Source organism: Scyliorhinus torazame, chromosome 1 (genome assembly GCF_047496885.1).
Source record: "Scyliorhinus torazame isolate Kashiwa2021f chromosome 1, sScyTor2.1, whole genome shotgun sequence".
NCBI classification, from domain to species: domain Eukaryota; kingdom Metazoa; phylum Chordata; class Chondrichthyes; order Carcharhiniformes; family Scyliorhinidae; genus Scyliorhinus; species Scyliorhinus torazame.
In genome coordinates this window covers 286754010-286778419 of record NC_092707.1, presented here as the reverse complement: position 1 = coordinate 286778419, position 24410 = coordinate 286754010, and the positions used below count along the sequence as shown (strand labels likewise).

Below are 24410 nucleotides of genomic sequence, written 5' to 3'. Positions count from 1 at the left end.
ACATAGACCCCAAGATCTCTCTGCTCCTCCACATTGCCAAGAACTCTACCGTTAACCCTGTATTCCGCATTCATATTTGTCCTTCCAAAATGGACAACCTCACACTTTTCAGGGTTAAACTCCATCTGCCACTTCTCAGCCCAACTCTGCATCCTATCTATGTCTCTTTGCAGCCGACAACAGCCCTCCTCACGATCCACAACTTCACCAATCTTCGTATCGTCTGCAAATTTACTGACCCACCCTTCAACTCCCTCATCCAAGTCATTAATGAAAATCACAAACAGCAGAGGACCCAGAACTGATCCCTGCGGTATGCCACTGGTAACTGGGATCCAGGCTGAATATTTGCCATCCACCACCACTCTCTGACTTCTATCGGTTAGCCAGTTTGTTATCCAACTGGCCAAATTTCCCACTATCCCATGCCTCCTTACTTTCTGCAGAAGCCTACCATGGGGAACCTCATCAAATGCCTTACTAAATCCCATGTACATTACATCCACTGCTTTACCCTCATCCACATGCTTGGTCACCTCCTCAAAGAGTTCAAGTCCCAGTCCAGGGTTTGAGTACAAAACCCAAGGCTGATTACTCCAGAGCAATACTGAGGCAGCACTTCAACAAAATGTCATCACTATATAAACATCATGGGGTGAATTCTCCACCTCCCCAGCCGCATGTTTCTTTTGGGGCGCCGTCGCTGGCAGCGGCATTCTCCGTTCCCGCCACTGGTGCCTCACAGTGCCAGGGATCCACGTTGATTCTGGCCTTGGGTGACTGTCTGTGTGGAGTTTGCACCTGCTCCTCATAGAATCATAGAATTTACAGCGCAGAGGAGGCCATTCAGCCCATCGAGTCTGCACCGAAACTTGGAATGAGCACCCTACTTAAGCCCACTCCTCCACCCTATCCCTGTAAACGCAACCTAACGTTTTGGACTCTAAGGGGCAATTTATCATGGCCAATTCACCTACACTGCACATCTTTAGACTGTGGGAGGAAACCGGAGCACCCGGAGGAAACCCACGCAGACAGGGGGAGAACGTGCAAACTCAACACAGTCACCCAATGTGGGAATTGAACCCAGGACCCTGGAGCTGTGAGGCAGCAGTGTTAACCACTCTGCAACCATGCCGCCCCTAAATTGATGGGCCAAATGGCCTCCTTTTGCACAGTAGGGATTCTATGATTCTAAGACTATAAATTTGCACTGGTTCATTTGGTTGGATTCTTTTGCCTGTTCATTATTACTGCCTTAATTCCAGCTGCCAGTTCCAGAATGTGTAAAAAATTTACTTTATCTTCAGAGTCATATATACAACATAAATGCTCCAGAATTGCTTCAATGAGGTTGGAAGAAGATCATCACTGAGAATATGGATATCCGGTTAGCAGGATTCATCATTCTTACCCTGTCAGCTACTTTGCTGCTGTTTTTAGTGGTTTTGCAATTTGAAGAGTTAGATATTTTTTGAAATAAAAGAGTAATTCAAGTAAACCATTAGTCCATGTCAATACAATGAATTGTAATGGCCCCATCTTTCAGCTCAGGTCACATTTCATGCTCTAAACTCCAGGGCTAAAAGTTGTATGCTCCATGCACCCCCCCTCCCATCCCACCAGGCAGGTTCCAAGGTGGGAGAGGGTAAAATTGCATTAATAGGATTTTCTCTGGGATCCCACCCTCCCTCCCTGGCCCAGATGTAATTTCACAGTTGGGAAGAGAGGGCCTAGGACAGGAAGCCCAACCATGCCCCTATTAAGGCCCTTAAGTGCCCCATTATATTTGGGGCGGTGGGAGGTCTTCCCTTCCACACTTACCTGAAATGCAGTCCTGGGCCTCAGGCTCAGGGCTGCAGTCCCTCCTCTGGCCACTGCAGTGCTGTTCTTGGGAGGGCTGGAGAGCTGTTGGCCAATCAAATTGGCTGATAGCTCCCCAGGGCGGGACTTCCATCCAAGGGAGGTCGAGAGTCCTGCCTGTTGCCAATCAACGCCCAATTGAGTGCAGGGTGGCAGCGAACCTGTCAGAGTTGGTGGGATGCATTCCCTGCCATCTCTCAGGATGATGGGTACTGAGGGTTCACCATCCTGAAAATTCAGGCCCAGGTAAATGTATATGTTGCTCTTGAAATACTTGTTCAAACCTGTGCCACAATTTGTACAATCTAGGGAAAGTTAATAGTAATATTACATCCCATTTTGGAAAGACTAAATTTAGAGTTTGTAGAAAATTGAGAACAGGACGTGGTTAAATATTCTCATTTCACCTCTTTGATTGGAGGAATGATTCAGTATTTAATTTCAGTACTTTTCATTCAAGGAAAACAAAGTCTGATCTATTTTTTTCGCTAGAACCAAAATTCCACCTCCCGTTATAATGACCTTAGGAATGAGAGAGAAAACTCAAGAGAATTGGCAGTTCAGAAGGCGGCCATTCTTATCATCTCCCTGGACGCAGAAAAGGCCTTTGACAGAGTTGAGTGGAAGTACCTCATTGAGGTGCTAGAGCGGTTTGGGCTGGGGACGGAGCTCAACACATAAGTGAAACTCCTGTACAACGCCGCAGGGCGAGCGTACAGACTAACACCACCAGCTGAGAATACTTAAGCTGCACAGAGGCACAAGGCAGGGTCGCCCGTTGTCTCTGCTCCTATTCGCCCTGGCAATCAAACCATTGGCGATCGCCCGAAGAGTGGCGAAAAACTGGAAGGGAATCTGAAGAGGAGACCGAGAGCACAGCGTCTCGCTCTATGCGGATGACCTGCTTCTCTACATCTCGGACCCACAAAACAGCATGGAAGGGATCATGAAAGAGAGTTTGGAGCCTTCTCAGGCTACAAGCTCAACCCGAGCAAGAGTGAAGTCTTCCCAGTGAACCTGAAAGGGGAAGAGGAAGAGGAATGGGCAGAGCTGATAGAGAAACCCAAGGATCCCCCATAAAAGGCCCTACAATGAAAATGAAGCATGGGGGGTCCGGCCCTCTCAAACCTACAATACTACCGCTGGGCAGCCACAGCAGAAAGAGTGAGGAGATGGGTGAAAGAACCAGAAAAGGTATGGGTGAGGATGGAGGAGAGTTTCTGTATAGGGACAACCCTCTGAGCCCTTGCCAGCTAAGAAGTCAATAAGCCACATTCCGAACCTGGATCAAATGAGACAGCATTTGGCCTATCCGAAATAGCAACTGCGGCAACCACAGCTTCGAGTCAGCCGTGTTGGACGCCACCTTGAAGTGGTGGAGACAGGATGGAGGGGGGGGGCTGACTGTTAGGGACGTCTATACAGAGGACAGACTAGGGACCTTAGAGGAACTGACAGAAAAATTACAACTACCCTCGCGAACAAACTGCGACGCCTGCAGGTAAAGAACTTCCTCCGCAAAGAGACAACATCATACTCACAGATCCCGAGACACTCAATGTTAGGGGAACTATGAGATGTGGGCAATCATAGAGGGGGGAACTGTGGGGACCTGTATGGACAGCTTCTAGAAAGGGCCCACTCCCCGCTGGAAGAGACAGGAGAAAACTGGAAGGAAGAGCCCCCCTATCCAGGCTGATCACATGGCTCACGTGTTCGCGCATTTGCGGGAACTGAAGGCGGACATGGCAATGCTACAAGAGGCACACCTAAAGGTTACAGACCAGACGAGATTGAGGAAGGTGTGGGTTAGCCAAGTGTTCCACTCAGGACTGGACTCAAAGACCAGGGGGGTAGTGATCTTGATCAGCAAACGAGTGGCATTCGAGGCAGGGAGAATCGTGTCAGACAAGGGGGTAGATACATAATGGTGAGTGGGAAGCTGGAGGGGGTGCGAGTGGTCATTGTGAACATAAATGCTCTAAATTGGGATGACGTGGAATTTGAGAGGCGGGTGTTAGGTAAGATCCCAGACTTAGAGGGGACTTCAACACAATCATTGATCCGGAATTGGACTGGTCAAAATCCAGGACAGGGAGGAGGCTGGCTGTGGCAAAGGAATTGAAGGGTTTTATGGAACAGATGGGGGGGGGGGGGGGGGAGTAGATCCATGGAGGTTTGTACGGCCGAGGACAAAGGAGTTTTCCTTTTTTTCCACATGTCCACAAGGTATACTCTCGCATTTTGTTCTGAGCAGGGCACTGATACCGAAGGTGGTGGATACTGAGTATTCGGCAATTGCAGTGTCGGATCATGCCCCGCACTGGGTGAATCTACGGGTTAGTGTGGAGAGAGGGCAACGCCCGCTGTGAAGACTGGTTGTGGGGTTGCTAGCGGATGAAGCGATCTGTGGGCGGGTTAACAAGTCCACCCAGAACTACCTGGAAACAAATGATACGGGGAGGTCTCTGCAGCGACGGTCTGGGAAGCTTTGAAGGCAGTAGTCAGAGGGGAATTAATCTCGATACGGGCCCACAGAGAAAAGGTGGAACGGGCTGAGAGGGATAGATTACAGGGTTAACGGTAGAGTTCTTGGCATTGTGGAGGAGCAGAGAGATCTTGGGGTCTATGTTCATACATCTTTGAAAGTTGCCACTCAAGTGGATAGAGCTGTGAAGAAGGCCTATGGTGTGCTCGCGTTCATTAACAGAGGGATTGAATTTAAGAGCCGTGAGGTGATGATGCAGCTGTACAAAACTTTGGTAAGGCCACATTTGGAGTACTGTGTATTGTTCTGGTCGTCTCATTTTAGGAAGGATGTGGAAGCTCTGGAAAAGGTGCAAAGAAGATTTACCAGGATGTTGCCTGGAATGGAGAGTAGGTCTTACGAAGAAAGGTTGAGGGTGCTAGGCCTTTTCTCATTAGAGTGGAGAAGGATGAGGGGCGACTTGATAGAGGTTTATAAGATGATCAGGGGAATAGATAGAGTAGACAGTCAGAGACTTTTTCCCCAGGTGGAACACACCATTACAAGGGGACATAAATTTAAGGTGAAAGGTGGAAGATATAGGAGGGATATCAGAGGTAGGTTCTTTACCCAGAGAGTAGTGGGGGCATGGAATGCACTGCCTGTGGAAGTAGTTGAGTCGGAAACATTAGGGACCTTCAAGCAGCTGTTGGATAGGTACATGGATTACGGGAAAATGATATAGTGTAGATTTATTTGTTCTTAAGGGCAGCACGGTAGCATTGTGGATAGCACAATTGCTTCACAGATCCATGGTCCCAGGTTCGATTCCGGCTTGCGTCATTGTCTGTGCGGAGTCTGCACGTCCTCCCAGTGTCTGCGTGGGTTTCCTCCGGGTGCTCCGGTTTCCTCCCACAGTCCAAAGATGTGCGGGTTAGGTGAATTGGCCAATGATAAATTGCCCTTAATGTCCAAATTGCCCTTGGTGTTGGGTGGAGATGTTGAGTTTGGGTAGGGTGCTCTTTCCAAGAGCTGGTGCAGACTCAAGGGGCTGAATGGCCTCCTTCTGCACTGTAAATTCAATGATAATCTATGATTAATCTAGGACAAAGGTTCGGCACAACATCGTGGGCCGAAGGGCCTGTTCTGTGCTGTATTTTCTATGTTCTATGTTCTATATTAGTGGAGGAGATACTCCAGGTGGACAGGTGATACTCGGAGGTACCGGTCACGGACCTACTAAGGGAGCGGCTGAGGTTACAGGTGGAGTTTGGGCTGTTGACTACAGGGAAAGCAGTGGAACAGTTGAGGAAGGCAAGGGGGGCGGTCTAGGAGTATGGGGAAAAGGCAAGCAGAATGTTGGCGCACCAGCTCAGGAAAAGAGAGGCGGCCAGGGAGATAGGTAAAGTAAAGAGTCGAGACGCTAATACTGTCCTGGACCCAGCGGGGGTGAACGAGGTGTTTAAAGACTTTTAGAGTAAATTATGAGAGTTGGAATCCCCGGCTGGGGTGGAGGGGATGAGGCAATTTCTGGATCAGTTGAGGTTCCTGAGAGTGGAGGAGGACCTCGTGGAGGGGCTGGGAGCCCCAATTGAGATTGAGGAAATAATCGAGGGGCTGGAGGGCATGCAGTCGGGCAAGGCCCCGGGGCCTGACGGCTATCCGGTGGAATGCTATAAGACGATTTCAGAGATATTAAGCCCACTGCTGGTGAGGACATTTAACGAAGCAAGAGAGAAGGGTGTCCTCCCCCTAACAATGTCACAGGCCTCGATTTCATTGTTCCTGAAACGGGAGAAGGATCCGGAGCAATGTGGGTCATACAGGCCAATTTCTCGACTGAATGTGGATGCCAAACCGCTGGCTAAGATACTGGCCACAAGGATAGAGGAAGACCAGACAGGATTTGTAAAGGGCAGGCAACTCAAGGCCAATGTTCAAAGGCTTCTAAATGTTATTATGATGCCCTCAGAAGGAGGGGAAATGGAGGTGGTGGTAGCGATGGACGCGGAGAAGGCTTTTGATCGGGTGGAGTGGAATTACCTGTGGGAGGTGCTGGGAAGGTTTGGGTTTGGTGAGGGCTTTATTGACTGGGTGGGGTTGCTCTATCAGGCACCAGTAGCGAGTGTGCGTACGAACCGGCTGAGGTTGGGGTATTTTGAACTACACCGAGGGACGAGGCAAGGGTGCCCCCTCTCCCCGTTACGGTTTACTCTGGCCATAGAGCCATTGGCCATGGCGTTAAGAGCCTCTAGGAACTGGAAAGGGCTGGTTGGGGGGGGGGGGGGGGGGGCACCGGGTCTCGTTCTATGCAGATGACATATGCTCTTGTACATTTCGGACCTGTTGGAGGGAATGGGGGAAGTAATGTGAATCTTGGGGGAATTTGGCAATTTTTCGGTGTATAAATTGAACATGGGGAAAAGCGAGATGTTTGCAATCCAGGCAAGAGGGCAGGAGAAGAGACTGTGGGAGCTGCCGCTTAGAGTGGTAGGGAAGAGCTTTCGATATCTGGGAATCCAGGTGGCCCAGAAATGGGAGGCATTGCACAAGTTAAACCTATCCCGGTTGGTACAACAAATGGAAGGGGACTTTAAGAGATGGGACATGCTCCCGCTAATACTGGCGGGGAGGGTACAGACCGTGAAAATGACGGTCCTCCCCAGATTTCTGTTCGTCTTTCAGTGCCTCCCCATCTTCATCCCCAAGGCCTTTTTCAAGCGGGTGAATAAGATTATTTCGGGCTTTGTGTGGGCGAGTAAAACCCCGCAACCGAAGGTGGTGTTGCTGGAGCGCAGTCGAGGGGAGGGTGGGTTGGCGCTGCAGAACTTCTGCAATTACTACTGGGCAGCTAATATAGCCATGATTAGGAAGTGGGTAGTGGGGGAGGGGTTGGCATGGGAGCAGATGGAGGTGGCGTCATGTAAAGACACCAGTCTGGGAGCATTGGTAATGGCACCTTTGCGGTTCTCGCCGGCCTGGTACTCCACAAGTCCGGTGGTAGGGGCGGCTCTGAGGATCTGGGGGCAATGGAGGAGATATAAGCGAGTGGAGGGAGCATCAATTTGGACCCCGATTTATAATAACCACAGGTTTGTACTGGGTAGGCTAGATGGGGGTTCCAGAGTTGGCAGAGGGCAGGAATTAGAAGGATGGGGATTCTATTTATAGATGGGAGCTTTCCCAGCTTGAAAGCTTTGGAGGATACATTTAAATTGCCAGCAGGGAATGGGTTTAGGTATCTGCAGACGCGAGACTTCCTGAGAAAACAGGTGCCGGCCTTTCCGCTGCTGCCACCACAGGGGATACAGGATAGAGTAGTCTCCAGTACCTGGGTGGGAGAGGGGAAGGTATTGGATATTTACCAGGAGCTTTCGGAGGCGGAGAAACTCCGGTAGAGGAGCTCAAGGGCAAGTGGGAGGACGAGCTTGGAGGAGAGATAGAGGCAGGTCTATGGGCGGATGCCCTAAGCAGGGTTAATACCTCATCATCATGCGCCAGGCTTAGCCTGATACAATTTAAGGTAATCCACCGCGCACACATGACAGTGGCTCGGATGAGCAAGTTTTTCGGGGTAGAGGACAGGTGTGCGAGGTGTGCGGGAAGCCCAGCAAATCATGTCCACATGTTTTGGGCATGCCCGAAGCTTAGAGGGTTTTGGCAGGGTTTTGCTAAGGCAATGTCCACGGTGCTAAAAACACGGGTGGTGCCGAATCCGAGAGGTAGCGATCTTTGGAGTGTCGGAAGAGTCGGGAGTTCAGGGGCGAAAGAGGCCGACGTCTTGGCCTTGGCCTCCTGGTAGCCCGGAGTCGAAGCCCCCGAGTGTAGAGATCTGGGTTAGTGACATGGCTGGGTTTCTCAGTCTTGAGAAAATAAAATTTGCCTTAAGGTCAATGTTAGGGTTCACCCGGAGGTGGCAGCCGTTCGTCGACTTTCTCGGGGAAAATTAAAATGTCAGCAGATGCAGTATTCCAAAGGTGGGGGGCGGCGGATTGTTGTTGCATGGTTGAGGTGCGTGAAGATTTAGCTTGGGGGGGGGGGGCAGAGAGGAGGGAGGAATGTTTATTTTACCATGTTGATGTCATTGTTTATGTTACTGTTATAAACATTTTCAAATACCTTAATAAAATATTATTTTTTTTTTAAAAGGAAAGTGGGAGGAAGAACGAGGGAGAGAAATAGGGTGGGGACTCTGGAGCGAAGCACTGAACAGGGCCAACTTTAACTCCACATGTGCAAGGCTAAGCCTCATGCAGTTCAAAGTGGTACACAGAGCGCATCCAGAACCCAAATGAGCAGATTTCTCTCGGAGGTGGAGGACAAATGTGCATGGTGGCAAGGAGGCCCGGCCAACCACACTCACACGTTCTGGGAATGCCCCAGACTTGTCGGATTCTAGCCAGCCTTCTTCGAGGCAATGTCCAAGCTTTTGGGGAATTGGGGGGGGGGGGGGGGGGGCAGTATTCGGGCTCACCACTTTGAGACCAACCAGAACTATTTATGGGGAAGGGGGCCGACGCCCTTGCCTTTGCTTCCCTAATCGCATGCCGAAGAATCCTGTTCGACAGCTGCAGACATGCTGGCTGACCTGTTGGAATATTTTCACCTGGAGAAAATCAAATTCACCATCTGAGGGTCGGAGGAGGGCTTCCATTCACCAATTTGTTCCAGGACCTGTTTGAAGCCAACGGGGGGGGGGGGGGGGGGGGGTATAGGGACCAAATGACAGGAAGAGGGAGGAAAGGGGGGTGGGGTGGCAAGGGTAGGGAGAGGGGAGGACAGCCAGAATAAACCACAGGGGGCCAAGAACAAGGTCACAAAGAAAGGCCCAGCAGCAGGGACGAAGGGCCCCAGGTCCAAATGGGGGCCGGCCAAGGCCGAACCGCCCGGTACGGGGAAGAGTAGCATTTCCCCCCCACAGAGGGCAGAGAAGCCCATTCTTTTTTAAAATAAATGTAGAGTACCCAATTCATTTTTTCCAATTAAGGGGCAATTTAGCATGGCCAATCCATCTACCCTGCACATCTTTGGGTTATGGGGGCTAAACCCATGCAAACCACGGGGGGAATGTGCAAACTCCACATGGACAGGGACCCAGAGCCTGGATCGAACCTGGGACCTCAGTACTGTGAGGCAGCAGGGCTAACCCACTGCGCTACCATGCTGCCCTAGAGAAGCCCGTTCTAACCGGCAAAATAACAGAACCAGTTACAGGGCATAGGGCCCTGCCAGGGCCAGCACAAGCAAATAAGTAAAACCCTGCTAAAATGTAAAACGGACTAAGACACCAAGGGAACACCTAAACAGAGGAGGGGGAGGAGAGCGTGAGAGAGTGCGCCCAACCGACAGTGGGGGGTTGGGGGGAAAAGAGACTATACATATGTCAATATACGATGATCACTTTTTATAAACTATCTATAAACTGCAAAATTGCAATAAAAATATTTATTTTTAAAGTGGCCCATTTGGTCCAATGTGTCTAAGATGGATCAAAGCTTTTAAATTAGTCCCAGCTGTATGCCTCTTCCCAATTACAACAGTCAGTACATTACAGAAGTACTTCACTGGCTGTAAAGCTCTTTGCGATGTCCTGAGGTTGTGTGAGGCACTATATAAATGCAAACCTTCCTTTCGTTCATTAACCTCCAGATATTTCCATTTAGAGTAATTTTCCAATTCCCTTTTGAAAGTTCCCATTGCATCGGTTTTCACCGCCCCTTCAGGCAGCACCTTCCAGACCACAACAACGCACTGTGTGAAAAGAAATTCTCATCTCCCATTATCAGGGGTTATTGAACTTCATGAAAATGAGTGGTTTCTATTTTGTAATTTGGGTGGCAGTGTCACACAAAGTAAAACTTCTGTTCTGTTCCCAGTTGACTGCACATTTATGTGTGGAAACGTGGAATTGGTAGCATTATAAGTGCACAAACATCTGGCTCTAAGGACCTGCTCTTAGGTTGGAGGACATATGTTTGCCAGTCCAGATTGCTCTCCTGTCATATTGGGAAAAATACAGTCTGAATTATAAAGCAACACATTTTGTTTACAAATCACGAAGAAAGAATAAAGCCAAAAATAAATCAAAAGGGACACAGCAAGATGGCATTACAGCAGGAGTGGAGAATGTTTGCCTTCTTTTAAATATAATTATCTTCCGGCACACTATGTGTGTTTTATGTCTGGTTGTCACACTTTCCAATGTGCCTCAGGCATTCACAATCTCAGCTGGGCCCCCAATCTGACTTGGGACACACACTGTTACTCCTCCAAACAGCTGCAAGATTAAGGCATCTTTTAATAATGCATTTTTTGTTGGGATTTTCTTCCTACTCTTAACGGCAATGGGTAGCACACAAACCAGCACTGCCCTTTCAAACCAACACACCGCAGCGATGGAATAAATCAGTGAATTGTGGCATAGAGCCCTCACCTGCTCTAGACGATAGTGGTCAGGGCTGTAGTGATCGTGCACACGTCCCAGAGCACAGAGGGGCCGGTGAGGGTCGCTGATTGTAGGATTGAGCACTCTGACCGCCTGCTCTTTCCTGTTTGACGAGTTTGACGAACTATCCGTTGCAGCCTTTAAAGAAAACAAAGACAGAACTCATCAGCATAAACAGCAAGTAAGCAACTGGCTCTGAAAGCTAACCAACTTCCCATCTGCCCCACAACAAATACGTCAAAATGAATGCAGATGTGTTAGAATGATGGTGAGATGTAATACCCGACAGTTAACAAGTGGCTGTTATGTTAAAACATACATTTGGACTGTGAGTCACATTCCCAAAATAATGCGTCATAGTTTAACTGAAGGTTGGAAATGTATCAGTTTGAGTTTGTTCACCAAATTTGTTAACTCTTCACTTTAAACAAAAATAGCCTAACGGTGCTCTCCTGACAAGTAGAACTTTCATTTTCACCCAAGTGTCCTGGTTAACAGCCCAATTTGGTTTTGGTGTTTCACAGCTCATTTGTTCAGAGTCGCAAGGAAAACAATTACAAAAGTTAAAACCTCTCGGACCTAATATTTGCTAGAAATCAGAGTTTAAAAAATGATTAATTATGCGGAACTATAGGTTTAAACAGGCTAGATACGGATTGCTGCCCCCCTCTTCCTGAGGGTAGCTCAGGACAAGCTCCTTTTTTCAAAACACTTCAATGTGCAAATCGTGTCAACATTTTCCTGTCATTTCCATTAAATACCAGAATGTGGTTCAGACAAAAACTCCGCATTGTTTTCCAATAAAATATTGTGTAACAAATATGCCCAGAATCACAAGTCAGGCAGTGTCAGGAGAGAGGAGAGTTAATGTTTCAGATTAACAATCCTTTTTTTCCAATTATGGGGCAATTTAGCGTGGCCAATCCACCTACTCTGCACATCTTTGGGTTGTGGGGGCGAGACCCACGCAGACACTGGGAGAATGTGCAAACTCCACATGGACAGTAACCCAGGGCCAGGATCGAACCTGGATCCTCAGCGCCGTGAGGCAGCAGTGCTAACCACTGCACCACCGTGCAGCCCTTCAGATTAACAATCCTGACCGGTGTTTACAGCTCTTCCGTTTTTACTTCACAATTACAACAGCTGCAGGATTTTGCTTTTGCACAAAATCCTTCCCCCCACAACAAAGGGGACAGTGTGGTGTCTCTCTCTCTCCCCACATACTCCCACCCACATACACAAAACACCACATTCATTTACTCCCACCAGAGTTTCTCACACATGTTCTTTTTTTGGTTAGGGATTTAGATTTCCTCTTGATTTCTCCAGCACTTAATAGTGGAGCTGCATTTACATTAAGGCCACTGCAGCACTGCTGCTTTAATGCTCAATGCCCCAAGGGAGTGGATCAATTGATGATAAATCGATAGATCACTTGAAAAGATAATAGTGTTACATATGTGTGGTTTTGTTGTACAAATGTTGCAGAGCAGCTGTTACCGGATAACAAAAGCAAACTGGAATAACTGGGAACCAGCAATGGGATTTTTTTTTTTTTTAAAAGCAGGATGTGAATGCATTCCAATAATATATAATTACAGTTGCCTGGGTAACCATAGTGACAAGCTTTGAAGTGGAATGCTAAATTTGGGCCTACATATTGTGCTGCAAGTGAGAATGAGACAGCTTGTGCAGCTCGGGGAGCAGTGATGAAGGAAGTCACGACGCAAGTCAAACACATTCGCTCTTTCTCTGAACCGGTGGAGAGTTCCAGCTGCAATTTTACACCCAGGTGACTAGGACAGTCAGGAAAAATGGAGTCTGTGATGGCTCCTTCATATCTGTGAATGAGGCACCAAGGTTGTTATCTGTTTCAGGTGTTCTGTTCTGGGTGACAACAGACCCTCACTGGAGAGACTTTGGTTTTCCATTTTGTATCTGCAAACTGCCGCAGTTTGTGAGGATGCAGTTTTAAGGTTGCCCATGAGCCTTGGGGAAGGTCAATCGGGGATCTTCGGTCAGCTCAGTCACTAGGTGTCTGAAGGCGGCTGTTTGCTTTGCCAGCACGGTGTTGTCTACAAGTCTTTCTGACACCACATTTGTGTGACCACTGATGAGCATCAATGCGAGTTCTAATCTTTGTGGCAGTCTGTTGTCAAAGGGGTCAGTGTGCTGACTCTGTCACCCAAATGGACACATTGGTGTTGTGTATTTGTCATTTTGCTGCATATCTTAGATATCAAAATTAATGACAGAACAGTTCCTAGATGATCCTGGTTCTAAGTCCAAACACTTTTATTTACAGAACTAAAACATCTCACAACCTACAGGATATTGTACACACACATGGTCTGAACCCAATATCCGGGCTGGATTCTCTCATTTGCAGACAAAGTGCTGACACTGGCATGGGAACAGTGCGATTTACGCCAGAAAAAACAGCACAACAGTTGAACTGATTCTGGGACCATTGGGGAGCTTACAGCTGCGCCGGATAAAGCTCCCGGCTCCCACGCTACAAACGGCTGGAGAATGGCCGGGTCCGTGGCCGTGCATGTGCACGGCGGTGGCGTGTGACGGCCACGCCGTGCAACATGGTGCCAGCCGCGGATGGACCCGGCCTGCCAGATAGCACCCCCCTGTAACCCCGCTCGCCACCCCCGGACCACCCCCCACCAGTCCCCCCAGCCCTCGCCAAAGCCCCCCCCCTCCCCCGGACTGTGGCGGCGCTGGACACAATACGCAGCCGCCACGTGGGGTTCACGGAAAAAAAATACCATGAGTATTCCACGGCGTTGGGAGCTCAGCCCATCGGGAGCACAGCATCGGGAGAGCTCCTCGGGTGACGTCCTGGGGCCGTCCCGATGGCGTGTGTCGTACTATTTTTGAGGGGCGGAGCATCGCAAAAGCGGCACCATCCCCGATTTCGGCACAAACGGGGATTCTCCAGCCGATCGCCGAATGCGATTTTGGCGTCGACGACCGGAGAATCCCGCCCCTGGTCTTTCTGGCATATTGTGTGAGATGTCTGCACTTAACTCGCACAGGCTTAAGCAATCAAACAGTTACAAGGATCTGTCACAAGACTAACACAATCAAGCACAGATCAATCAAACCATTTAACAGTACAGTTGCCGTTGATTCAGCATTGTCCACCACAGGGGGTAATGTTGTGAGGTGAGAAATGACCCTTCCGAGTTTCAGTATCAGTCCTCTAATTCAGACTGTGTCTGAAGCCAATGATTAACGAAAGGTTGCATTGGTCTTGGATTTCTTCTAGAATCCGGCCTCAATACCAGAGCCAAACTGATCCCAGCAGCTGTGGTTGGCTGGAATCCGTTTGTTCTCAATGGATCACTGACTCAACGAGAGGACCAATTATCTGGAGGACGATACAGTAGAGTGATAGAAGCTTGATCAGCCTCTTGCTTCCAGGGTTTGAGGATCATCTGATGCTGTGCTTTTAGAATCAAACTGAATTCCATGGTATGCGGGTACAGTTTCACATGTCGGGCGACATGGTGGTGCAATGGTTAGCACTGCTGCCTCACGGTGCCGAGGACGCGGGTTCGATCCTGGCCCTGGAATTTGCACATTCTCCCCATGTCTGCGTGGGTTTCACTCCCACAACCCAAAGATGTGCAGGGTAGCTGGATTGGTCACGCTAAATTGCCCCTTAATTGGAAAAAAAAAATGAATTGGATACTTTAAATTTAAGAAAAAAAGTTTCACCAGCTACTGGCATTGCTTGGGACCCAGTTGATGAAATGCTGTGCACCCATTTCTGCAGGATCTTGCGGATGTTCTGACCTCATTGGCTGCTGAAGTTGATGATGGATCTTACACTTGGTAGCTTTGATGAGCCATCGTGCTATTTGTCAGTTTGCAAGCTGGTGTGGAGCCCGGCCAATGAGGCGTGATATTCCATGAGAATAGAGGTTTCAGGACATCAAACAAAACCGGGCACAGCAATGGAAGCGTATCAAATCCAGACGTTCGATAAACTCAATCCATTGCAGATGACTGGTTTAGAGTATAAACTCTTGTGTAGTCTTTACAATGCGCGAGCTTTCCGATTGTCAAAGCAGATCTTGTTCAGTCAGGGCTGCCTTCTTTCAGCCGAGGCAGTAGAGGGGGATGTTCTATTTAATGGGGATAGTAAGGATGCCAATTGTCAGATAACATTCCAGGTATCACCACAATTCAGATCACCACTTTTTCCGTAATTTCCCTTACAGCAGTCTCGGTCAGCTTTGACCAGATTTCACTGTGGGATTTATTTTGACTGAAATCGAAGGACTTCCATGCCCCTAGCTCACCACCATCTTTGTGAGGGAAATTAGGGAAGGAGAATAAATGCTGGCCGAGCCAGTGACACCTACATCCCAAATGATGAATATGAAATTGTGCGAGTGCTGGTTGGTGGGCAATTATTTTGCAGGATCTGTGAAGCCTGCTACAAATTTGACAGTCACATGCGAAGAGAAGATGATTCAAAAAGCAGGAGACTATGAATCATGGTTCTGGGGGACAATAAAAAGAAAAACACATGGAATAATGGCATGGAAAATTAATAGGTCTGTCGAAGCACACACGCCTCTGCCTCACCCAGTGCGGAAGGGGCTGGGGAAGGACCTTATCGTGGGCCCAGCCAAGATGACTATTGATAGGACCAGGCAGCAGGCAGTAGTCCATCCTGGCTGTCTGCCCCTCTTTTGCAGCTATGTTTGCTGCCGGGTGAATCTGCAAAGGAAGCATGTGGTGTCTGCTGGCACCATCAAGGCTTTCTGTGACCAGTGGGCACGGACATTACCCATTAATCACATAATGACCCATGAATCACACTTTGTTTTGATGTTTTAAGTTTCCATTGAGATTCTGTTTACAGTGATGTAGTTTCCCTTTAAGGAACTGCATTTTAATTTTTCCTGTCAATTTGGTGATTTTGTTTTATCTAGTCAACCAAAAGATGCACAGCTCTGCTTGGGCTCAATCCCAGGTATTTACCAGGGTAGAATTGATCCCAAATCTAAAACCAGCAAGAGGCCTCGACATCTGTAATCCATCACTGGACAGTTTTGCTTTGTCAAATTATCTCGGAGGTTTCAATCTGGAGCCAGCACAGCAGAGAGAACTGGTTCAATGGTTATGATGCACTACAGATGCCAGAATAGAAACCAACACATTTTGCAGGAATCACAGAATCCCTACAGTGCAGGAGGAGGCCATTCGGCTCATCGGGTCCACACTGACCCTCCGAAAGAGCACCCCACCCAGGCCCAATCCCCCGCCCAACCTCCGGTACCCCACCTAACCGTAGGACACTAAGGGGCAATTTAGGTGGTTTCACTGGGCTAATGACTCAGAGGCCTAGGCTTCTGTTTTGATCACAGGTTCAAATCCCACCAGGAATTTAAATTCAATTAATAAACTTGGAATTAGAAAGCTGTGAAGCTATCTTCAATTGTTGGAAAAACCCATCTGGTTCACTAATGTCCTTCAGAGAAGGAAATCTGCCGTCCTTACCTGGTCTGGCCTACATTTGAGTCCAGACCCACAGCAATGTGGTCGACTCTTGTCTGCTCTCTGAAACGGCCCAGCAAAACCATTCAGTTCAAGGACAATTATGGATGGACAACAGATGTGATCTTGCCAGTGACACACATCCCAGAAAAGAATAAATAAATAGAAACCAGCAGGAGACTGCAGACACGATGGGCCAAATGGCCTCCTTCCGGAGGCAGACTTCCAATGAGAAACACAACGCTGCAGCGGTGGTCCTGGCTAATAGGGGAGCCATATGGAGAGGTAATGGTTGTGGGCAAGAACACCACGGAAACACCAATCAGAGCCTTGGTAGCTCCAAATTTAATGACAGGCTGACCTCATCAGCAGGCAATACAGAACCACACCGGGCTCTGATTGGTGGACTCCCCTTTAGAGCAGGAAAAGAGTTTGCCAGAAATTGAGAGGTGATGGAGACTTAGAGCAGTTCAGACACGCATCCTGATTTGGTGTGACGTTTCTGAATTTTCATTGAGTAAAGGTGCAAAGCTGCAGCCATGTTTCTGGCATTCGGCCTGGCGGGCAGCCTGAAGCAAAAGTCAGGTCGTCAACCTAACATCTAGATGTGAGTCTGCGAAGCCTTCAGCGAGGCAAAGAGGCGGCGCTGGCCAATGGCCGTCAAGGGGAGCAGCCGGCTGACCCCAAGCTAGGGCTGAGGAGGGTTGGCTGGTGGGCAACCAACCAACCAAAAGGAACAGAGGCTTACCAGGCCAGGAGCACATGGTCATCGAGGTTCGAGGCCCGGCCAGGCAAGCGCCGGCTTCTTGTCTTGGGGCATTGGGGAGCAGCTGTCAGTGGGAACAGGGTGACTCAACCAGAGCCAGAGGCCAGCAAGGGCTGGGCAGCAACCAACATCTTCCTCCTTCTTGTTGTTTTTGCATGTTGAATTTACTTCCTTTTTTGTGTCAGTCTGTTCTCTCTCGGATTGGTTGCGGAGTCTTTTATATCTTTCGCCTTGACCATCCATCGGCATCTCAGCTTTCTCAAAAATTGCCAGCAGCCAGTTACTCTGGTAGGACTTTGGCAGTGAACCCCAGCTCATTCTGAATAGCTCAGACAATCGGCTGCTTTTGCTGAAGGAGGCTTCACTTGACAGGAGATTCTGAAGACTTACTTGGGAATTGGTGACATCAAGACAGATCATCCCCAGTCAATGTGAAGAAACACAATGAATCTGGCAGTCAAAAATATAGGAAGTTGTCGGTGAGACAAGAGGACGAAGCTAGGCAAAAATACAGTTTGGCATTTTATTGTAAAAGGTTTGAAGGATCGAGCAGCGGTCAAACGGCACATTCATCCTCAAAAAGCATCCCCAAGTTTTGGTGACTTCTCTGATGACATCGGCCTGCTGATTTCGGGAGACAATCACATCATCTGAAAAAGGTGAAGAAGATGATGTAGATTCTGAAATGGGATGGAACTACAAGATACTGCTCAAGCTCGCTGTTCTTCTGCTGCTGAAGTGAAAGAAGAAACCTACCCTGAAGACATTGCCTTCTGGCAAAAATCTGTTCCATTGGGTATGATTGAATATTTCATAACAAATAGACCAGAGAACATGGGTAACATGGATATGTGAGAAAAAAGAGTTTGAGGTTAGAGGCTGAAAGTCTTCATGAATCCCATTTTCTGAGGGTGAAGAGAAATGGGATGACGGAAAGGAGAAATTGGTTGACGTTTCTGGAAACCACTGTTTGCAAACGATTCCTTGACCCTAGTAAAGGAGAAAACGTTATAGTCTTGAAGAGGTAAATTTTTTTAGCCTGCCTTGAATATCTTAGTGAATTTGATGAGCTTCTCAAAAAGCATTTGAAAAGTTATCAATATTGTAGCTCAGGGAAGACCAACTTTTCAATGTACAGAACCTACAATGACTTCATCATTATAATGGCAGAACAGCACAGAAACCAATTCACTAATGAAGTCAAAGATGCCAAATACTATTCTATAATAGTAGATTTGTGAGTCACATGGACAAATTACATTGATTTTAAGATATGTGACCAGCGATGGTGAGGTTGTAGAGTGCTGTTTTGTCCAGCTACAATCCCACATTGAGTGTCTGGAGACAACTGTTTTGGAAATCATTTCAAATTTAAGTTTGGATATCAGAAATTGTTGTGGGTAGTGCTCCAATAAGGCTGCAAATATGGTAGGAAAATATTCAAGTCAACAAGTAAAATTAAGCAATTATTGTGCATTATTCATCCCGTAACAGCCTCCCCGAACAGGCACCGGAATGTGGCGACTAGGGGCTTTTCACAGTAACTTCATTGAAGCCTACTTGTGACAATAAGCGATTTTCATTTCATTTCATTTCATGTTCAGTCACCCATTGGATTTAATCTGCAATGCAGCAGCTGAATCGTGTGAGGCAACCGTACATTTTCTTGACTTTGTTCAGAACTTATCTACCTTCTTTTTGGTTTCCACACATCGGTAGAATAAGTTGCAATCACTCTTGGGAGGAGGCAGAAGGAAAATATTTGACAGTCAAAAGAATTTGAGACACCCGGTGGTCCACTCGGGCAGATGCTGTTCTGGCTTTGAGACGGAACTTTGTTGATATAAAGGAATGCTTATTAGACATAGCCACATCAAAATCAGAGAAACCATGTGTGAAAGTTGAAGCAAAATTCTTAGCAGACAAGTTTGAAAAGTATGAAATTGCAGTTTTTACTGTATTTTGGAACCGTTCACATCAAAGATTAATGCTATCAGCAAATTACTGACAAATGTTGATACTTTATTGAATGCTTCACAATTGTTATCCTCAGTCAGACGTTTTGACATGAAGGTTCAAAATGATGATAGCTCAGTGGAAGCAGAGGCACTAACATTAAGAATACAGGTCACTCTGATGATGCGTACAAGACATGGGAAATTATTTTTTTATGAAACTAGAGACAATGAAATCACTTTAAAAGGGAAAGAGAAGATCATTGTTGAGACTGTCAATGTCATTTGTTACACAATAATGGCACAATTGCATAGAAGTGAATCTCTGAAGAAAACTGCTTCATTATTTTGTGTTTTTTTTTACAAAGTTTGGATGAGAATGCCAAGAGCTGCTGCAGTAGGTGATAAATTAAATTTTACTGGGAGGACATGGGCACAAATCTTTCTGAAGATGAAGTGAAACAATTCATTAATTTCATCAATAATGATAAATTCTTGTGCTTCAAGATCACCAACTGGTTTGTACAGACTTGTAGGTGATGGTTTGCAGCCAACCTTTCCAAATGTGGAAACCATTCTGAAGAGCTTTTTAACAATACCTGTCACAAATGCTTCCAGTGAATGTCCTTTCTCTGTATTGACAAGAATGAAATATTATCTGTGAAGTATAATGAGTCAGGAACATTTGACAAGTTCAGCAATACTGACAATTGAAAATTCACCCATACAAGATTTTACCAACTATGACGTGATTTAAGATTCGGTGAAGAAAAAGTGTAGAAGAAAAGCCATCCAAGTTGCCATGAATTGCAAACAACTGAAGCAAGAAATCTAAAAAAATTGCATAGTACGTTCAAGAGACAACATATGCTGGTCTGATATAATGGCTGCTGGTTACATGCAGACAGTAATAACCGGTGAGTAACTGCCATCGTTCTCAATACTGGCCTTCAGAAAGTCTCATCTCTTCTGGTCAAAGAATGGAACCCTGACACACAGTTGTCAGCAAAGCCAACGGTTTTAGACAAGGGCTGGACATTCCACCTCATTGGAGTATTTGCTCCTACACTGGACTTTTTCTGGCTCATTCTGCCCTGCGCTGGCCTGTTCTGCAGTTATATTATTGGCTGATTTCCCTATCCCATTGCTCATCAGCCAGTTCATGTTGGCTCACCTCAAGACAAAAACTGATCGCTATATTGACCATCTCTACTGTCATGCTGACAACACATAGGCTTGGATTTCAATTTATCAAATAGTACAGGCATGTTGTCATAAGGTAACGAACATTACAGCAGTCTGTCAAGCAGTGATTTGGGGTTTCTGTGCTTTGAATTGTGTGCGTTGAGAGTGGGCAGGGTCAGGAGGACATGGGTGGCCTCAAGATCATTGTGTACAGGCCTTAACGTCAGTGGGGGCAGGCCGCCTTCTTGCCAGGGGTGGGGCATGACATGACCCCCCCCCCCCCCCCCCCCCCCGGCCCCTGCAAAGAGGGAGAGCGCAGTCTATGTCTGCCTCTTTCTGACAATTCTGTTATAGGGTGAAGGAAATATTTTCTACTTTACACAATTTAATTGCAATATTTGAATTGGAGATTCTAACATTGTACCTAATACTAGATAGCTGTCTCAAACCTTCAGTGACATTCCTTGCAAAGTATAAGAGTGTCCGATAGCTACATTAAAATTTAATGTAACAGATTGGATTACTCCTCATCCTCTACACCATAACTAAGTAGCTACTCACTCATTCCCCACCCTGAACTCAAGATATCCCCTTCCCCACTTTTCAAAAATCTCAAAACATCTTTTCTCCAACAATAATGCCCTCTATTACCCCTCTCGTACTGAATCTTCATTTTTACTTGCTGATAAAGGTGGGAGCTTCTCCCAATTCCGCAGAAGGTGTATTGTGAAAATACAAATAGCGGGTAATAAATGGAATTAAGGCGCTGCTAATTCACGAGATTTTTTTCCATTTCCAACTGAGTACAGTGACTAATGCAATAACTCAAACAAGCGTGGTGTAAAATGCTGCCGCCAGTTAGTTAGTCAACAGTCCTCACGCAGCAGCACCCTGCTCAAAAACCTTTCTGCATCCAATAAATGTATTTTTGAGACAAGTCATGAGAATGATCCAACAGTGATTTACATATCAATAATGACTTGCACCAGTCCACATGCAATCAGCATCTTGCACAATTAAATACAAAACTTACTGTTGGAAGCCCAAATTGTTACTGAATGCCATTAGTAGCTCAATAGGATATTTCAAAACTCCCAAATGCTGCAGTCTCCCATTTCAAAAATGACCAGATGGCAGAAGATGCCAGTACAAGGTACAAGCAGTTTGGGAGAAAGACTCCACTCAAATATAGCCAGGAGAGAAATAGACCCATTCAATCATGGAGAAAACTTTGAATCTGCAAGTTTTAAAGTTAACAAGTCACATTAATGATACAATTGATTTCTGTTTCAGGAATCTTATTCCGCAAGTGGCAGAATATAACCCAATAAAGCTCTTCACACATGGGGGCGGCACGGTGGCGCAGTTATTAGCACTGCTGCTTCACAGTGCCGAGGACCCGTTTCAATCCTGGCCTCGGGTAACTATCCAGGTGGAGTTTGCTCATTCTCCCAGTGTCTGCGTGGGTCTCACCCCACAACCACAAAAAATGCACAGGGTAAGTGAATTGACCATGATAAGTTGACCCTTAATTGGAAAAAAAAGAATTGGGTACTCTAAATTTATTTTAATAAAGCTCTTTTCACACAGGGAAAGTTGGTATGAAGTTCAACATCGTCAATTTATTTACTGATTACTGTTACGAGACCAGTTTGAACTTTCAAAAACGTTTTCTAAGTTTTAATGCAAATATCGATACTCTTTTTGTGAAATAATGAAAACAAAAGGAATGTCACGCAAGGTTTGTGGCTGTAATTCTGAAATACCATACCACACGGAAAAGTGAGATTTTGTAATCAGAAAATGTAACGGTACCTCCTAAAGGAGATTTCCAGGTTGGGAAATGTGGGTGATTACATTCTAGCAGGTTGTTCGTTAATGTCTCGTGGTTTAGAACCGTTTGAGAGGAAACTAGAGCATATTAATCTTTTTCCTTAGGACAAAGGTGGTTCAGAGGCAAGCAGTTAGAGGCATTCATAACCCTGAAGGCTGTTGAAGGGATACATTGAGAAGTGTGGTTTCCATCAATTGGTAACTCAAGGACATGAATTTGTCAAAAAAAACCGAAAAGGAGCAACTGAAGAAACGTTTTCCACGCAAACGTCACCAGGACATGTTGCTGGGGGTTGAAAGAAGATTCCACTGTAACTTTTGAAACAGAAAAAAAATATTTGAAAATGAAAAAGTTAAACTAGATGGGGATTTAACAGATAGCATCCATAAGTAGATAATGCTTTCCCAATCAGAAGAACAAAGGATTCTGATGCTTAAGTGTAATAACTCAAAGTGACTCAATGTAGCAAGTAATGAATTAAAGATTCATTGACTAAGAACAAGTATATACATTCAGGGTTTTAACAGCACATCGCTATCGGTCTACTCCAAACAAAGCTCTGGCTCCCACTGCCATCCTCCAGCCCAGAGTTTACATGTTCGTCCTCCAATGTCTCCGGCCTCGACATGTGGCCCCCAAAGGATCACCCATCAAAGGGGCCTTACCACCATGTTAAGCCTGTGTTATAGCATTCTGATTCTAGAGGGTAAGCGCTGATGACCCACGTTATAAACCTCATACAGCAGGAGTGTGCATCCCTGATAGTACGAGAAAAAGACGGAAATGAGGTATCGGAGCTATAAATGGAATATTGACTACAGCCCATGGCTCTTCACATAGTTACATTTATAGACCAGCTTCTTACGTAATGGAGTTTATAAAGAGATCATTCATGTAAAATGGGAACAGAGTTTCGGTGGTGAGTGTGGCAGAGGTCTGTTGAGATTAATCTTTCTCTGTAGCTCCATCTGCTTTAAATTGGATCATCTTCGTGGCATATGAAAAGTATTTTATGGAGACTCACATCCTAAATTTGTCTCATGAACACTGAGAAACAAAGTCAGTTAACTTCCCTTGTTGCTAGGATGTAATCGTCAGTTCAGAGAGGGCATTTGTTTTCAGTGGGATACCAGTACCTCTGCTAGCTGCTATAACTTGTGCAGGAATTCACTGTAAAATATTTCAGGAGAAATCCATTTGTATTGGTCACTCAGGACAGTTTGAATGCAAGTTTGTATTTTATTTGTTTAATTTGGCAGACTAATCCGGATTTGTCAGTTTGATTCCTGAAAAGCAATCAACAGTAAAACTCGTTCACTGGAACCACAAGCTTTATTAATGAACTCACTGGGCAGCACGGTGGCGCAGTGGGTTAGCCCTGCTGCCTCACGGCGCCGAGGTCCCAGGTTTGATCTCTGGGTCACTGTCCGTGTGGAGTTCGCATATTCTCGCCCCCACAACCCAAAGATGTGCAGGCTAGGTGGATTGAACACGCTAAATTGCCCATTAATTGGAAAAAATGTATTGGGTACTCTAAATTTATAAAAACAAAAATAATAAATTAATGAACTCACACATGGAGGAAGGGAAAACGAAACCTTCAGGTACCCGATATGAGGGAGCCACATCCGAGCAGAACTGCCGTGTTGTAATCTGGCTCAAATACGGGTGGTAACCATCCTCCGATAGGCTGCATCAATCAGGGTCGGAAGACATTCAAGGCAAAGGATCGCCAATCTTTTCTGTCCACCATTTGGCAGATACCCCACTGGTGAATCATATTAGGAGGTTTTTCTACCATTGGTGGATTATTACTGCAGTTGCTGGGACCTGGAATCTGCTGCCCGAAAGGGCAGTGGCACCAGATTAAATAATAACTTTCAAAAGAGAATCGGAGAAATACTTGAAGCTGTTTAAAAAAAATTAATTAAAGGGCAGCGGGGAGAGAACAGGACTGTACAGACACAATGGGCGTACTGGGCTCCCTCTGGAATGTATTGGAACATTTGAATTTCTTCCCCTTTATCGAAACAATGTTCTCGTGCTGAATGGCACTTGATGCTGCTCACAACCAATAGAGTTCTTTAAAGATTGTTAATGTGAAGTAAGTGATGCAACATCTAATAACCACCATGCACAACATCAGAAAAACTGCACTAATATTTCCTGTACTGTCCTGTCTGTGTGCAGGGGCCAACTCAGGAAAAGCTGGAAGACAGATCTATCCAATTGAAAAAGGCAGCATTCTAGAAACTGTTGTCAGGGAAGAAAAACAAAACAACTGAAAATGCAATTAAAACTAATTTCTTCTCATAGTTATAAATTGAATGGAGGTTGTGTACACAGGGTTGCCAGCTTACAGACTCCCT

At 46.3% G+C, this 24410-nt stretch overlaps 1 protein-coding gene across 1 annotated transcript in view; it reads right to left on the bottom strand.

The window, feature by feature from the left end:
* The window catches only part of spred2b (sprouty related EVH1 domain containing 2b), a 175207-nt gene that overhangs the window by 8428 nt on the left and 142369 nt on the right, over window positions 1-24410 (bottom strand). Inside the window, exon 5 of the mRNA XM_072506950.1 lies at window positions 10764-10913. Within this exon, the coding sequence (XP_072363051.1) occupies window positions 10764-10913 (150 nt within the window). The remainder of the gene's footprint in view (window positions 1-10763; window positions 10914-24410) is intronic.